The 18,052-nt window shown below is 33.4% G+C and overlaps 2 protein-coding genes across 3 annotated transcripts; one reads left to right on the top strand and one right to left on the bottom strand.

The window, feature by feature from the left end:
* Positions 1 to 1,246: 1,246 nt before the first annotated feature.
* On the bottom strand, positions 1,247 to 3,833 carry LOC9304975 (UDP-rhamnose/UDP-galactose transporter 4). Its single transcript, XM_021019516.1, has 6 exons — positions 3,532 to 3,833; positions 2,988 to 3,148; positions 2,688 to 2,872; positions 2,396 to 2,596; positions 2,066 to 2,227; positions 1,247 to 1,861 (listed from the first exon to the last, which is right to left on the bottom strand). Exons 2-6 carry the CDS (start codon positions 3,130 to 3,132, stop codon positions 1,541 to 1,543), a joined length of 1,014 nt encoding a protein of 337 aa, XP_020875175.1. The 5' UTR covers positions 3,133 to 3,148; positions 3,532 to 3,833; the 3' UTR covers positions 1,247 to 1,540.
* Positions 3,834 to 10,170: 6,337 nt separating this feature from the next.
* On the top strand, positions 10,171 to 13,931 carry LOC9302919 (TSL-kinase interacting protein 1). 2 transcript variants are annotated; one of them, XM_002868856.2, is made up of 9 exons: positions 10,171 to 10,391; positions 11,123 to 11,241; positions 11,394 to 11,605; positions 11,699 to 11,931; positions 12,006 to 12,186; positions 12,282 to 12,839; positions 12,964 to 13,080; positions 13,233 to 13,403; positions 13,556 to 13,931. In XM_002868856.2, exons 2-8 carry the CDS (start codon positions 11,124 to 11,126, stop codon positions 13,374 to 13,376), a joined length of 1,563 nt encoding a protein of 520 aa, XP_002868902.1. In that variant the 5' UTR covers positions 10,171 to 10,391; position 11,123; the 3' UTR covers positions 13,377 to 13,403; positions 13,556 to 13,931. The 2 variants fall into 2 exon arrangements, with proteins under 2 accessions (XP_002868902.1, XP_020875420.1); XM_021019761.1 differs by lacking the exon at positions 10,171 to 10,391 and adding an exon at positions 10,423 to 10,930.
* The last annotated feature ends 4,121 nt before the right edge of the window (positions 13,932 to 18,052 follow it).

Here is an 18,052-nt window from a genome sequence, read left to right as displayed (position 1 = left end):
GAGCTATATTAATTTAAATACACAGAAGATTTAAAAATTAAGAATATATCTTTAGTTTTTTTATTATTAGTTATCTCTCTTTAATTTATGTAAGTTGAACGAAAATACCTCTCCACATATAACAAATTAGTTAACGTCATAATAAAATAGATATCGACATTTCTTATATGAATTAGATATGTATGAATTAGATATCAACGTTTTTGTATCTTCACTATTTATCAAATATCTCGGTAATATTTATTAGGTTAACATGATAACAAAATATTTATATCAATAAGTTTATAATTATATCATGCTAAGTCATCTTCTATCACGATAAGTTAGAACTTATGTGATATATTTATATTTACCGTATTAACTAATTTATTATATCATATATAAAAATTTAACGAGTTACTTTAACGTGCAAAATATGAATTTCATCCAATAAGATTATTATTATCACCTACCTCTAGATAAAATTTTAGTTAACTCGGTAATTTGATTGTTAACCAATTTGAATCTGAACAAAAACTACCATTGTTGTAATCTTCAACCACCACATCTCCGCCGTATTCTTCTCACCCCATCATTTCAGAACCATTTTTTTTCCTCTACCGCAAACCCACACCATAATTATTATCTCCGATACGGATAAAATCATCACCGCCACCATATTCTTTTATGTCGGTATCACCTCCCATGGTTTCCTTATCTTCTCCCAATTTTACACCACCATATAATCATCAGTGCCACCATATAATTATCACCATCACCACCGTGAACTTTCATATTATTGTATCGTAATCTATTTTCACCATCGGAATTGAACCACCATCATTATAATCACTTTCATCGTTGGAATTGAACTACTCCGCCGAATTTCAAAATCACAACCAAGATGAGACGATTCATCTAATCAATTCTTTGATAGACACGAAAAAACACAAAAAAAAATGATGATGAGAAGATTCAGAAGAAAAAAATGAAGAGAAGAGAACGATGAAAAGAAGATAAAGATGAAAGATAAAAGAACATAAGGATAATGATGTAATTTTCTTTGCTAATATACTGTGTAAATAGTGTCACAAATGTGTCAGTTAATTTTTTATTCTTCCATGTATACTTCTTATAGATACCCTGTTTCTTTCTTTTAGTATGATAAAACTCTTATGGACCCAAGAATAAATATTCACGCTACGAAAGAAAATATCTACAAAAGTGGATATTGCAGGTGACAGTAATAAATCATAATAGGACAAAATTTGTTATAAAAAATAAAATTGAGATTTTCTTATTATCAGTCGTATGGATGATGATGTTTCTTTTGGGAGAATTAGGCAAAAAAATGCAAAATGCAAAAAAAGGATTAATCAATAGGTAAAATTCATAAAAACAAAAAAGCTCTGTAAAAAAAGAAAATTATAGTTCTGGAAATTAAATACTTTAAACCCTTTTTCTTTTTGTTTATGAATAAATATCCCATTTGATAACTCTACCTGTTTTGTATCTGAGTTTCTTGTTTTTGTTTCTATGTCAATGCGATCACTTCTTTCTTCTACACAGCCTCATCAGATTCGTTTGTTTCAGATAGTTTCTGTGACTTGGTTATAGGAATAGAGAGGCTACGGCGCTCTTTACTGCCCGGTTTAGAAGATGCATTACCGTACCAGATCATACCTAGGATCGCAATGAGCATTCCAAGCACTACTTGTAGGTTTAAACCTTCCTTACCAAAGAAAGTGAATCCCAAAACCAAAACCAGAATTGTCTTCATATGACCAAGTACTTGGAAAGACACCGCCGTGAATCTTCCAATACAGATGAATTGGCTGAGATTGGTCCCGACCGCAATACTGCACGAGAGTATTAAGAAGAACTGCCCAAAAGATTGGGTTAGGTAGAGCTTAGGAAAGACAAATCCAACAGAGTATAACAATTAAGAGCCTAACTGGTTGTCATCAGTTCTTGAAATTGAATAGATGCGAATTGGTATGACTACTAGCACTACTATGTTTCAAATCCTCATCGCTCTGTTTTGAATCGTATGAGACTTTGTAAAGAAACAGAGGAGAAACTTTACCAGAGATACAAATGAAAAGTTGTATGCATCCACTCTTTGGTTTGTCAACCAGTAGTCTAGAAATGGTCCGACCAACAACAATGATGCCGCTTGGACTGGAGCGGTATGTGCCAGTAAATTGAAAGAACCGAGTGAGTATTTCCGTTGTAGATAATGTACATACTGCAGAGTGTGGTACCAATTGTTAGAAATCAGATTTCTATTTCGGTTTACAAGTCAAGCAAGATTAAAAACAATGAATGTGTGGGATCAGGATGATTTTTGACCAAGATCTGACCAAATTTGACAATTAGATTAAAGTTCAGGCATAGGAGATATATAGATACTTACGTATTGCTGGAGCGCGGTGCTCCAGACAGCAATAGCAGCAGCGAGAAATCCGTTGAGATTGACACTAACATCGGTTACAGTACAGACGGCAACACCAGCAAGAACTAACAAAATGCTAAGCTTTGTATCTCTTGAATACCTGACATTGTCAAGCATAACTTCTAGAAGACAAGAAACCGGGATCATACTCAGCTTCGCAATCTGCAATGTCAACACACTCGTTTCAAGATCTTCTTTAAAAAAACTAAAACTAAAGAAAACGTAATTCGCATAGAGATGAAAAAGGACTGACCTGGTAGAATCCAACAGAATTCCACATGAGACTCACGTTCATCCCAACAATGGAGAAGTTAGCGAACAAAACGAATTTCAAAAGATCAGGCCAAGGAAGCTGAGAAGGTTGGATATAACCAAGCCATGTCAAGAAAGTTGTCAACAATGTGGTTGTTCCGAAATGCAAACCGGTTAATGTTGTAGCTGTGTCAGATTTAGAAACAGATCTTAAATCAGTTTAGTAGTGTATTGAAACAAGTCAACCACCGTTGACTAATATATTTCTCAGGGAAGAGTTGTGATAAGAAAGAAGACTCACCGAAACTAAAGCCATAAGTAGCCATTAAAGCTTTGTTAACGAGGATGATTCCAACGGAAGTAACAACATTGAATAGCCATGATGCAATGTCTAATGCCGCTTTTTGATCCGTCTTGCTGCTTGTTGCACTCATTTTCTTAAACATATCTCTATTCAGATCTCTGCATATTTCAATTTTCATGTCAGAGCTAAATTTATCGATGTAACAACAACACATAGAGATCTTATTACGATCAATCAATCCTGGGCAATTGACATCAATTGAATTTTTAGCTGTTTTTCTAGATCGAGTTTCACAATTCCACGATCTAAAAATGCTTTAGATCCAAAAACGATTGTTGTCCCAAAACTCCAACATGAACATAGCTCTAACTACAAAATTCAAAATCAGATCCAATACTCATACGATCTGAGACAATGAATTGCAAATTTATCCAGAATTTTGAGAAGTAGGACTAAATCAGAACAAACGAATTATAAAATATAGTCTCCCAAGTATAACCGAATCTTCACGAGAGTAAACCCAATAATAATATAAATTTACCAGATAAGAGGAGAGAATCGAGCCTTGGAAGACGACGAACACCACGGCGGTTGCTGAAACTGCCGAGGCGGCGTCTAACGGCGGCGCGGAGGCGGAGGAAGTCTACGAATGGGCTAAATCAACATGAGAAAGAAAAACTGTGGAAATTTTCTGAGTGATATTATTTATTTTTTCTCTCTTCCGTTCCGTTATTTATTTTTATTTTCCACTCTTATTTCAGTTATGGACTTCCCATCAGAGTCTCCTTTCTTGCCATTTAAGAGCGAGGACAGGGGAGAAGAATCTTTTCTCTTTTTAAAACTTTTTTTTTTATATATTTTCCCTCATTTTCTTCTTTAAGCAAAACAGTATATATATTTTCTGTTAATATATACAGTATTGAGATGAAAATAAAAAAAAATATTTAAAAGTTCTATATAAAAGAAATATAACAGCATAAAAAAGTTTGTCTCCCTATTATATTTTGTTATTTGTCTTTTTTCTTTCTTTTTTGCTTATATGAATTTCCTAACTTTGCTTTCCAAGTGATGTTCTCGTAGAGTCGTAGTTGCCGTAATCTAAAAGGTTTGCTGAATTTGTCTATGCATTACAAACATTTAAGAGATAGAGTGTTGTTGACTTGTTGTTAAATTTCAATTTATGCAATAGCAAACAATATCTAAGTATATACTATTACAATTTATTTCTTGCAAAAAAAGACAAATGCATGGCTTAATGTATGCAACCGGTTGTCGAAGATCCTACAACTAGCACAAACTCGATTCGTCTTTCAATAATTGTTTTAACCTTGTTAATAGTTCTACTGGAAACAAACAATATAGATACATTGTGAACAATATAGATTAGTAAAATGCTTTTCTACAATTTTATCAAAAAATTAATTTTTTTTTTTTTTTTTTAAATATAGAGAATCTATAAAAGTGGTAGAGTATAGAGATGGAAAATGAGGAGTATGGAAGTGAAAAGGCGTGACCGAATTTTTATAATCGACAAAAGGACAATGCGGGGACACAGACAGAGGTTCCGTTTGGTTAAAGATCCAAAACAGACTACTTTTCTTGTGTGTTTCTTTTTTTTTTTTTTTTTTTTTCACTGAAAGATTGATATATATTCATAAAACCAGTGACACATACAAACTTCGGATCAAAGACAATCAATCTAGATCAACCACAATGAGTATTACACTAAGCAATACTACTTTCATCCTCAAAAAGCTTTTTTAACCAAAAGGGGAACCCGGTTGCTACGTACGATTGGCGACGATCCTCCATTGTAACACTCTTGGCAATAAGATGAGCACCTAGATTGGTAGCTCTAATCTCTACATGGAGGTTCCAATCCCAAAAATTCCTTAAATCCTCAGACAATAAAAGAGACTGAAACTTATAAGAGGGCCAAGCTGGTGGCCTTAGGACAGCTCCAATAAGATCCAAATCCTCAGAAGCAAAGATGATTTTATCAATTCTGAGACTTTTCATACTCTCAATAGCCCATTGCCAACAAAGAACACTAGCATCTAGCTTGCTACCCACCGACGCAAAGGACCTTCTTCCATGAGTAAGAACCACACCATGATCGTCCCTTAAAACCCATGCTGCACCACCAATGCTGCTGTTACCGTCCCATGATGATCCCAAATTGCATTTTAACCAGTCATGAGGGGGAGGCAGCCATTTAGCTTTGACTGAAGCATGGACCGCCTGTTCATTGATCAAATCCCTATTCTCTAAAGCTTGAGCAAAAAACCATTGATTTGCATCTTCTCTGATTTTTGCAACAGTTTCTGTGACTACAAATCTTCTGCCTTCAAAAAAGAACAAATTCCTGTTCTTCCAAAGCTGCCACAAAATCCAAGGGAAAGATCTACGGATCTCCAATGGAACAATCTTGTTTTTGACAGTCAAGTAAAGATAGAACAAATTGTGGAAAATGGAATAGGAATCAAAACCATTTGCAGGAACCGGAAAGTTGGACAGAGCCCAAGCTTGACGAGCAACTGCACACGTAAAAAGAACATGGTTTGCAGACTCACCTTCCCCTCCACAGCTTTGGCATCTTGAATCAACTTTAAGACCTCTTCCCAACATCTTATCCACAACCGGAATCGCACCACTAACCACTTTCCACAGAAAATTTTTAATCTTAGTGGGAGCAAGACATTTCCAAATCAGGTCCTTAAGAGGTTGGATAGAGGGCTGTACTTGCATCAAATTGATCAAATCTGCTTTTTCCTTTTGAAAGGCAAACCAATAGCCAGACTTCACTGAATATTCTCCACTTTTTGTATGTTCCCAAACAAAGAAGTCCTCCGACGATCTAACCGGCTTGATCTTTTGAATCAGTTCAACATCTCTAGGATAGAAATGGAATTGCAGTCTGTCCAAATCCCAAGAGCCAGTTTGCGGGTCCAGCAGATCCATAACCCTCAAATTCAGATCAAAAATAATGTTTTTCATGAGAGGGGCACGCATAGCACCATCCAAAACCCACCGATCAGTCCAGACTAAAGAGCTTTCACCATCACCAATCATTCTTCTTAGCCCCTGTTTGAGAAGGTCTCTACCATGGAGGATGCTCCTCCAAGCAAAGGAAGGCCTAGCACCCAATTCTGCAATCAAAAAGGAAGAGTCACCAAAATACCTACTCTTCAGAAATCTTGCAAATAGGCAGTCCTTGTCATTCATAATTCTCCATGCCTGCTTAGCGAGCAAGGCCTGATTGAAAACTTGTATATCTTTGAATCCCAGTCCACCCAAGTGTTTAGGAACACAAAGCTTGTCCCATCCAATCCAGTGCATCTTCCTCTTATCTTCTGTAGTATCCCACCAGAAGGCAGCCATCGCCGCAGAAAGATTGTCGCAGGTGGTCTTTGGAAGTTTGAAACATGACATGGCATAAACCGGCATTGACATGGCCACAGCTTTAATCAAAACTTCTTTACCACCCTGAGAAAGAGTTCTAGCAAACCAGCCTGACATCCTTGCTTTCATTTTTTCCTGTATGTAAGCTAACAAATCAATCTTGGAACCACTGAAACATTCGGGTAGGCCTAAATAAGAACCAGAACCTCCTTCACTGTAAATTCCCATAATCTCCTGAATTTTTCCTTTGGCCAGCAGATCAACATTTTCTCCAAAAGAAATAGAGGACTTTTCAAGGTTAATCAGCTGACCAGTCACCTTGCCATACGCCGAAAGGATGCCTTGAACCGTTTCACTCTGGTCTACTTTGGCCTTGAACAGGAAGAGACTGTCATCGGCGAATAATAGGTGATGAATCGCAGGACCATCCTCAGAGAACTGTATCCCATTGATTAAACCTGCAGCCTCTGCTCTATTAAGCAAGTGTGTCAGCCCTTCAGCACATAAGACAAAAAGAGAAGGAGATAAAGAATCTCCCTGTCTAATTCCTCTCTCAGGATTAATCAGGCCAAAAGGCTGTCCATTAATTAACACGGTATAAGACACAGAAGTGACACAAAACATCACAAGATCAACCCATTTTTGGCAGAAACCTAAAGCAGACAGCAAAGCCTTGAGATAACTCCACTCCATCCTGTCATAGGCTTTAGACATATCCGTTTTGACTGCCAAAAATTCTCTAGAGATAATCGGATGAGTCCTTAGGGCGTGAACTGCTTCATGAGCAATCAAAATGTTGTCAGAAATAAGTCTCTCAGGGACGAAGGCAGATTGGTTAGGCGAAATAATCCCAGGGAGAAGAGGTTTCAGCCTAGTAACCATGATCTTGGAGACAACCTTGTACAACACTGAGCAAAGACTAATTGGTCTCAAATCACTCATAAGAGGAGAGTTTACCTTCTTTGGTATCAAGCACAGTTGAGTGAAATTCCATTCTCTTGGGAATACACCATCAACAAAGAAACCAGTAACCTCCTTAAAGACCTGATCTCCAATAACGTCCCAGTATTGTTGAAAAAACAGTCCTGTCATACCGTCTGCTCCAGGTGCACTCGATGGTTTAATGGAAAACACAGCATACTTAACCTCTTCTTTTGACACATTTGCTATAAGCAGCTCATTCATCTCATCAGTGACCCTTGCCTCAAAACCATCTAAAAGATCCAACGGATTGGAAGGATCAGAAGAAGAGAAAAGCTTTTGGAAATAAGAGGCAGCAACATCACCTTTGGACGCTTCTGATTTATGAATAATACCATTCACATCCATCAGCTTGATAAGCCCATTCTTTGTGTGTTTCTTTCTTTATACTATATTTACGTATATTCAATTTTTTTTAATTTTAAATTATAATAATATTGTGTTTTCTAGCTCTGTTAAGTATCTATTTCTTATTGTCGTTATCGATGCTTTTCATGTGAACTGTTTTTCTTTTTAGGGTAAGTTTCACTTAGATATCAGGCGATATTCATCATACAAGTTACATATATTTTTACTCGGATAGTACAAGGATATATGTTTTCTATCTAATTTTACAGTTTTGACACATGTTATTACATCATATATAGTGGTGGATTCCGTATGATCACTAGCTAGATTATGGAACTAATGAAAGTGTTATATCAAAACTCAAAAGTTAAGAAGTGCTAATTGATTCCTACAAATTCTGTCAAAATAATTATCATTGATCCGAGGCTTTTGAGATTCCGTCCTTATCTACTTACTTATTTTCAGACTAAATTTGATATATAGTTAGACTATGGCTATGATTGCTAACTAATTTTAAAGCTGTACAGCTTTGACAATTACCAATCACAAAAGCTTTATGAAAAGCGGTTCACTATTAAAAAAAAGAAAAAAAAAACTGTTTTCTTGGACAGAAACAAAAATAAATTAAAACGGTTACGGTTAAATACAGTTATGGTTAAATACGGTTACGATTAAATACAATTATAATGGTTACGGTTAAATACGGTTATAACCGTTATAGTTAAATACGGTTACGGTTACGGTTACAACGGTTACGGATAATTACGGTTATAGTTATTTAATGACTACAATACGGTTAATATCGGAGGCGAAATCTTACGAGTTACCTAACTTATTATAATACTTTTCATAAAATCAAAAAGTATGTTACAAACCAAATTTTCTTCATTTCGAGCAAAATAACAGTATACCATATTTGTTTGAGAAAAAAACCATTTTTTATAACGTAGATTTTTTCATATGCGGTATCATTTACTTTTTTGAAAATCTTAATCTGAATATTCGATAATTTTTTTTGCATTATATGGAGTTACAATTATATTATTAAAGTTTTAACTATGCGGTTAACCATATGGTTAAATAACGATTTTCATATGTTTACCCTTGATTAACGGTTACGGTTAATATATTTTTTAACTGTAACTAATTTTTTTTTACGGTTACGGTTTTTAACCATTTTATACGGTTACGGTTGAGAAACGGTTCGGTTACGGTTGACAAACGGTCCGGTTACGGTACAACATATGGTTACGGTTAGCTTTTGGTCATGCCTAGTAAGCGTTTTTCAACCGTAACTGTATAAAACGGTTAAAAACCATAACCATTCACCGTAAAACTAGATTAGTTACGGTTAAAAAAAATATTAAACGTAACCGTTAATATACCAGAAACGTATCAAAACCGTTATTTAACAGTACGATTAGCCGCACGGTTAACCGTATTATTAACCACATAATTAAACTTTATAAAATATAATTGTAACTATGTATAATGCAAAAAAAAAGTCTCGAATGTTCAGATAAAGATTTCCGAAAAAGTAAATAATAAATCCTATGAAAAAATCTCATTAGAAATAATGGTTTTTTTCTCAAACAATTATTTTGGAATGTTATATTGCTCAAAATAAAGAAAATTTTATTTATTATAGAACTAATAAATTCATATTATTATTCTAACAATAAAATATTGTTCATTCTATATAATCTTAATTTTCATATGTAATTATATACTAAAGTACATTTCTATATAATTTTTTCTATCTTTCTAAATTCTTAATATTATTTATTATGTGTACCGCTATGATGTTTCCAATCAGAATAAATTTTTAAAATTTGTTATGCGTTATTTTTTTTGTACAGTTTTCGTGTTTTATTCTTTTGTACAACTTTGTACTATTCCCTAACATCTAACAGCTCCAACTAACCGTTCCAGCTAACAGTTTCATCTAACAGCTTGTTACCAATCAGACCCTATGATTGGTTGGCAAAAAAAACTATGATTGTTCCTTGGAAAACTTGAAATGATTTGCAACCAAGTGTATTTGATTCCTATGGAATAAATCGTATGAAAACAAAAACAAAACAAAAGCCATGATTATGAATATGATTTTTGAAAATGACGTCGCACTGATACTTGAAAAATATTAAATGTCAGAAAGAGAAGAAGACACTTCGAGAAGAGAGTTCAATTTTTAAAACCTTACATAATTTATGGCGAAAGAAACTCATATGACTTTGCTATATCTTCAAATTAATTTCCTATTTTGACATTTTATCATCCTTCTTCGTAGGTCACAGTGTGAAGCAGCAATGTCATTAAATATACTTTATAAAGATTTTATTTATTAACCAATAGGGGACTAGGCCATATACAGTATCTCCGTCATTTAGCCTAAGATAAAATAGTGGACTAAGACAAAACTAATGGGCCACGCATTTGGGCCCAAATACAAGGCAACCGCCACAATCGAGGAAAGTCGATATTACCCCTAAATGAAAATTTCGGTATATGGAAAAAGCCAATGGAGGGAGAATTTTATTTCTGACAAATTTTCATCGAAAAATTCCCGCCTGGTTATTTCACTCCTCTCTGCTCTCTCGGAGATTTTCTTCTGATCCGTCGTTCTCTTCTCGAAGATCTTCGTCTTCTAGCTCCGTCTTCTCTCGTTTAGTAAGCTTTTTCCCTCGCGTCTTAGACTAGATCGGTGATTTTTAACCATGTGCAATCATCTCTCAGTGATCTTTTTTTTTTTTTTTTAATTTTGAGCGATTTCGTTGCTTATATTGACTTCTCTCCACCGATCGTTTCTCTGTTGCTTGATTGGAGACGTTTCCGTAAGATTTGTTTTATAGATTGTAAATCTAAGTGTGATTGCTGGTCTCAATTTGAATTTATTCATGTCTGATTGATTTTTCATGGTATGAATTTTTCATTTGGTTGAATCATCTAGGTTTGGCTGGATTTCTAGGGTTCCGATCAGCGTGAGTCGGAGATTTTGATTTGAATTTTTCATAAAATCTTCCGAAGAACTTAATAATTTGACTATAGCTGTGTTTGTTTATCTCAAATTCGAATTTAATTAGTCTATAAGTTTCATTCGGTATTGGATAAGCTGAGATTTGAAACGCATATGAGTTTCTGGGTTTAGATCTGGATATTATTGAAATTTGTTTAAAATTTCTACGACTGAAATCGTGTATGATTAATAAGTATGGATTTATTCGTACGAGTAATTGAGCTTGTTTTTAAGTTTCGTTCGGATGAATCTAGATCTGTGAGACACTTGGATTTCTAGGGTTTGAATCTGTATGATTGGAGGTTTTTCTATGAAATAGTATGGAGAAAAGAATGATTTGACTCTGAATTTTGATACCGAATTCTTTTTTCTTATTCTTTTTCAGAATGGCTAGAAAGAAGACTGAAACTGCAACTGAGCCCTCAAAGGAGATCAAAGCCAGAGGAAAATTAACCAGAGCCAAGAAGTGTATGAAAACAACTACTAAGAAATTCCATCAATCTGGTAATAGTTTATTGAACCTTCTTAATAATTTTCACTTGATAGAAGGTGTTTACCACTAAATATCATAATATATCTTCGTAGAGCTTAGCTCAGAGTCTTAAATTGTTATCTACGATATTTTGGCAACTGTAATTGGATTTTTCATATATCAGGAAAACATAATATCGGAAGAGAGGAGAAAACCCCTTCTCAATGTTCAGCTAAGCCTCCATCTTCTCAAGATCAAAGGCTGTTACATACCGATGACCAAACTCAAAAAGTACCTGTCCTTGATCTCCATTCGAGCAAAGAGGTTCAACGTTCTGGAAAAATGAAGTTGCAGCTCTTTCCTTTGGATGCTCATACCCGTGAAGGATTGGAAAAGGTAGAGCTTAAGATCAGATCACAAGTCTTGCACTAAGTCTATATATATATTCTGGTGAAGAGTTCAATTTATTATTTTTTTGTTACCCTATAGGATGGCTTACACCCATACTTAGAACTCACTCTTAGCTCACGGAAGAAGATTTCGTCAGTGCTTCAACGCATTCACAGTAAGTGGGGCAGCTCAGAGATTGCTCGGGGAGATCCCACGTTGTACCCTTATGATAAATCGGTACTTGCTTCTGGTCATAAATGGGTAGCAAACAGCAACATCACTACAGGCGATGTCTATGAAGCTATTGGAGCTCCTTTTCTTTTCCGCTTAAGGTTTGCATCTATATACCTTTTGAAGCAACTTTCTAAGCGTTGTCACGTCTTATGAGTCTTGTTATTTCGTTTAGGTATGGGTGGTCCTTTGCGACTGAAAATAAAAACAATGAACCGCCATCTCCTTCAACTCCAGGTACGGGAAAGCAGATGTGTGGTTCAGAGAACCCATTGACAATGATGTCCTCTCCAAATCAAGTGACTGACACACCTCCCTTGGAAAACTTACCGCCTGATGGACAAGTTGAGTCAACGGTATGCTTAGTGAAAAATGTTTTCTTTTCTCTTGTTTTGGATTCAAATCATATATCACAGTATACCAGGGATCATAACTACTTTTGTTTATCCAGGAGAATAAGATAAACGATGGATCTGGTCCGACATTGCTTTTTTGGGATGATGGATTAACAAGCCTAAGTATTGGTGGCTTGCTTTCAGAAGTATCATTGAAGGGAAACTTTGGAAATCATTGTATAAATTCAAACGCAGGGAATGCAAACGCAACTCTCTGGGAAGACAATCTTACTAACATAAGCATTGGAGGTCTGTTTTCTGAGGCTTCTTTACAAGACAGATGTCATATGAACCATGAGCAGGAACCAGCTCATAATAATAATGATGGTCAGACAAGTGGAAGTATAGGAGGCTTACTCTCCGAAGCATCTTCTCTAGGAGAGGGAAGGTTTAGTGACTGTAACAAAACTTGGGAAACAAGGAGAGCTATCAAACAACCACCATTACATCTAATCTCTGATTCATTAGATGCTTTCCTCGTGAACCAAACTCGAGCTCCTTGCCCTGCTCCTCTTCCTGAGCCGTCACATTCGTCTATACTTGATGCAGACGATACATGCCATGCATTTTCATTTCGAAAGCGTACCACAATAATACCAAAGGTTCACGACCAGGTTAAATGTTTCTCAAGTTATGCTAGTGTTTTTATTTTATTTTATCACTAAACATTTCCGATATTACTATTGTCAGAAGTTTAGAACTTGCAACTCATGGTCATGGGGTTTGAAAATTTGGCAGGTAAGTGGAGAAGCTGAGAAGGAGCAACAGAAAGATGAATCGAACCCCGCAAAACCATTACTGGGTTCCTCGGTGTTTAATCAAGACAGCAGCCTCGGATTATCAGGAATCAAGTGGGTAAGTAAGAGTTCTTCCAACTGTGTGGTCTCTGCCTCACATTTTTCTAAGAACATATGTTAACTTCAAAATAATACTCGAATTGGGCAAATAAGATGAGATATGTTTTACCATTTGGATTTGAAATTTGACATCAGATTTACTAAACGCAGGCTGAATCACGGGGACCATTTGATTTCGGCTTATCTTCATCGCGAAAGTTTGCTAATGGAGACAGCGTAGGCTTTGGAGCTGTGGTAAAAAATTTGCCGGAAATGGAGCCTTTAGAAAAGAAAATAAAGCTTCAAAAGCATTGAAACTCATGAACAATAATTATTCCACAGGTAACAAGTAATCAATACTACATCCTAAAGATAACAAGTCTATTAAATATCTGGAACCCTTTTTCTTACAACTTTATTCATATCATTGAATCTTACAATAAATGCAACAGATTGTCACACAAACACTTTCTGCGTGTTGTTTTTATTGACAGGAAAGGTAAATTACTAAGCATGTTTCATAGAACCTGAAGATCATTTTGAAATATTTGGTCTCTCACAAATCGTCAGAAGGGTAACAACTACAGTGAAATACATGTCTGGACACATCATCAGTGTGTAAATATGCTCTTTGATCTTCTTCACCTTATGTCTCTGTTTCCTATATGTCTATATCCCTTCCCAACCTTCGAATCTTTCAGGAAGCAAGCCTTTTTCCATGCGTGTGCTCTGCAAAATACAACATTTTACAGCATTTGTTTTCATTAAGGTCTGCTAAATTTTTAAGCTTGTAACAAAGACTTTGTCTATAATATTGCATAACTCTAAAAACTTCAATCCTAAGTTGAGTATTTTTAAAAATCTCTTTTACCAACTTTTCTTTTAGGCTATTCCAATTTCCATCAATATGAGGAATTATTAGTTACATCAAATTCAATAAATGAACGAGTCCTAAATGTCTTTGTAGTTTAATAAGAAAATCATAACATTTGGTTTTCATTTGATTCCTCTATTCACCTAATATTTTCAATTTGACTCATATATTTGGTTCAATTTGAGTTTTTTTTTTTTTTTACTCATTAATAAATTTTAAACCCAAACAACCTAAGAGGATCCTGAGGGCGTGAATGAAAGGTTTCAAATTCATCTTACTTTCAAGAGATTAGATTGTTCTTTCTCTATATTTTTCATAAACAAACTCAAATGTATTCGAGTAAAATTCATCTTACTTACTTTGTCTTTACCAAAACATTCATGTGAAACATTCGATTAGTCTAGGGATTGGAAAAAAAAGAAAACTAGAATGAAGTCGCACATAATCTTATATACAGATTTTTGTGTGTATTTGTATTCAAATTTACAATATAGAAAATATTAGTTGAATCGAATAAGAAAAAGACGCATTATTTGAAATACACTTTTTGTATATAAAAGAATTGCTTAAAATATTCATCTATCATAGCATTCTATGTCATCATGTCAAAAATCTTTCTTGTAGTGATAATAGCTTCACATTTTACATACCGATTGACAAGAATCGTTCTAAACACATTTTGCCTAGACAATTTTACGTAACAAGTCTATGTATTGAGGTTTATATGTGATTTGATCACTAGCCGAGTTCGAGCAATTCTCTGTCGTAAATTGATCAGTAGCTAAGACCAGAAAACCTGCTTAACACTAACATGGACAACAGCCGAGTTCGAGCAATTCTCTATCGAAGTAGTGACAAACTTTTCCTTGTCGCGTTTATACATTCTTCCTTCACAGTAAAAATTCGCAATTCTATTGCAAAGCTCTTGCACGTTCACGGAAGATGAAAGTAAAAGTGATTAGAGAATGACAAACCGTTTGGATTGGTTCTTTTATAGCCTCTGTTTTTAATCTGGTAAAATAAGTTAAAACCCATAATTTTTAATGCAAACTAAATAAATATATAAATATATGTATTTTCTTGCTTGATTCTCGTTGACATAATTTATCTATTTTTTTTTCTTTTCTTTAAAAAATCTTGTAACGAGAATATTTTCCCATGTCGTTGCTTATGTCCAACATAATTTTTACTCTATTAATTAATAACTACACATATTTCCTTCACTAAAACATATTCCTTACCAAAAAAAACAAACATCTATATATACATTTTTGAATGACTTTTAGCAAATAAATCCTGGAGTTGGACCTTATTTACGGATGAATGCCATTGGCATTAATTATTTAAATTTGAAAAATATTAATTAAAGATATTACCAATACGATTTCGAGAATCATAAATTCATATCTTCCTTAATTTTCTGAATCATTAATGTGATAATCTTTAGGAAATATTTCTCTGTAAAAAAAAAAATCCACATTAATGAAGGCATTAAAATCGACACTAACAATTAAATTATTTAGATGTTCAATTATTTTAAGATTCTTATATCTTATTTGATATTTTTTTTTTAATATCTCATTCTTTAATTACTGCGTTTAGAATTTATTGGTTGTTACCTATTTTTTGGTGAAATTTATTGGTTGTTACTTAATAAATGATTTGTTACCTATTAATATCTAATTTAAAGGATTTGTTTTCTTTTATTATTAATAAATGAATAACATGTATAGAAATAAAAGATTTTTTTTGCGACTCCATAATAAAAATATTAAACTCTTATTTTCTACATTTCTTACACATAATATCCTCTTATTCAATAACAAAAAATATATATTACATATTTTTAAAAATATTTATAATATTTAAATTATATAAAAAATTTGTAATATTAATATTATTTCAAATCTATACAAATTTAATATATGTGTATATATATATATCTTATGGGAACCATTTAAAAGAAATTTTTAAATTGACTTGAATTATATAGCTTTTAAATAAAAGTATTATTAAAAAGAAAAATAACTAAATAATGTTTAATTACACGGGACGGGTAATATGATGGGACGGGTTTGGGTTGATATTTATAAAAGATCGTATACCACGGGTGAAATCCTAAAATTAACAATCAAAATAATCTATCAAACAAATTACATTTTGATTTTTTTAAGAAAATATAGCCCCGCGGTGTACCGCGGGTTAAAATCTAGTCTATATATACATTTTTGGATCACAATTAGCAAATAAATCCTGAAGTTGAGAAGTATTTACAATGACATGCCATTAGCATTAATTATTTAGATTTATTTTATTTAAGTAAAGATTTTGAAATCAAATATGTTCTCAACAATTTACCAAAAATCTCTAATCAATCTTTTTAAAAATCTCGACTTAGTTAACTTCTGATTTTTATCTGCAAAAAAAATAAAATAATTGTAACGAGTGATGTAAAAATCAGGAATGTTGATACTACAATTTCTTCTACTTTTTTTTTTATATGTAATGAAAATTATTTTTTAGTGATATTTTCTTAAAACTCTAAACAAAACAAATGGTTTCAAAAGATAGCTTCTCTTTTGGCGGATCGACCCGCAAACCCGCAATTCTCTACGGGCTTATCCGCATGAACCTGCGATCCGTAGTGGATAAAAATATTATTCAAAAAAATAACAAATGATGTTTAATTTTACGGGACGGGGTTATATGGTGCAACGGGTTTAGATCAATATTAATATTAAACAATATACTATGGATGAAATCCTAGAATTAAAAATCAAAATTTAATTATAAAATCAGAAACACTAAACAAAATAAACAATATTAACAAAACAAATACAACTTAAAATTTTGCAAAATAATTTTTTAGTTATAAAAAAATCGACCCGCGGTGTACCGCGGGGTAATCTAGATTTGGAAGTTTAAGGAAGGAAATTTTTTTTTAAAAAATAATAGCTCCGCGGTGTACCGTAAGAAAAATCTTTCTCCTAAACTGAGGCAAGAAGAAGAAGAAAGCCAAATGTCGTTTAAGTGTATATATAGATATACCATTTAAACCTAAAACACAATTAATATACTCAAAACTATTAATATAGACATATGGATGGTACATTTATAAAATAGGTCGAAATATTATAGTATACTCTCTATTAATAAACAAAAATAATTATATTTAGATTTTTTAAAAAATAATTATAACCCCGCGGTACACCGCGGGTTCAAATCTAGTATTTACATTACGAAAACATTAACATATTTATGGGTTTCAACTTTTATGGATATGATATAACATTAGGCTTCTTCTGCATAAAGAACCCACTTGACATAATTCATAGGCAAATCTCTATTTCGCTGGCTAAGTAAAAAAAAGAATAATCTTGAAAGAGAATTGTAAATGCATTTTGCATACCGTATGTAAAAATGGTCTCAGATATTTAGCCTCTTCAGAATATGAAAGTTTTGGTCTAGAGTCCAGCACAAGTTTGCCTCTGAAAATCAGCATTAGGTCAGGAACATTCATATCCAAAAGAAACGTAGAGGTACAGTGAAATCTTCGTTAGCGAGATGATTTGAGTAACAGAAATTTCAAAATCATAAAAACAGTTCGGTGAATGTTACCTGAAGCGATTCGTTGCACTTCAGCAAAAGAAGAGCTTCCAGATTCGTAAAAAGTGTTATTAGTTTAACCGCTTTTCACGCAAATAAATTTTACACCTAGATAAGCCCGACCCTGCACCCATTTAAAAAAAACCATTTGAGGCCTTTTTGTGGAGAATGTTTTAAAAAAAAAAAAAAAAAATAGGCCCCAAAATTGACAGAAAAACCCCAATATTAAATAAAAAAAAGACTCATAATTAACAAAAAATATCCCACAATTAGTAAAAAAGTCTCACAATTAACAAACTATGTCTAAATTGTTTTTAAAATATGTATAAATAAAAATTATAATTTTTTTAAAAAGGCTCAATTTTTTTTCATCTTTGGTCTCGGATTTTACCGAACAGGCACTGCACCTAAACTAATTTTTATGAGTTTTTGCAAATATTTTTACTGTGTAAATTTTTTTCTTTTTACTTTATTTTTGGTTTATACACAATGTTTTCATTTCAAAAGTTTC

This window comes from Arabidopsis lyrata (genome assembly GCF_000004255.2).
Source record: "Arabidopsis lyrata subsp. lyrata unplaced genomic scaffold ARALYscaffold_7, whole genome shotgun sequence".
Lineage (NCBI taxonomy): Eukaryota > Viridiplantae > Streptophyta > Magnoliopsida > Brassicales > Brassicaceae > Arabidopsis > Arabidopsis lyrata.
The sequence above is the reverse complement of the archived record's forward strand: the minus strand, read 5'-3'. Positions and strand labels throughout refer to the sequence as shown.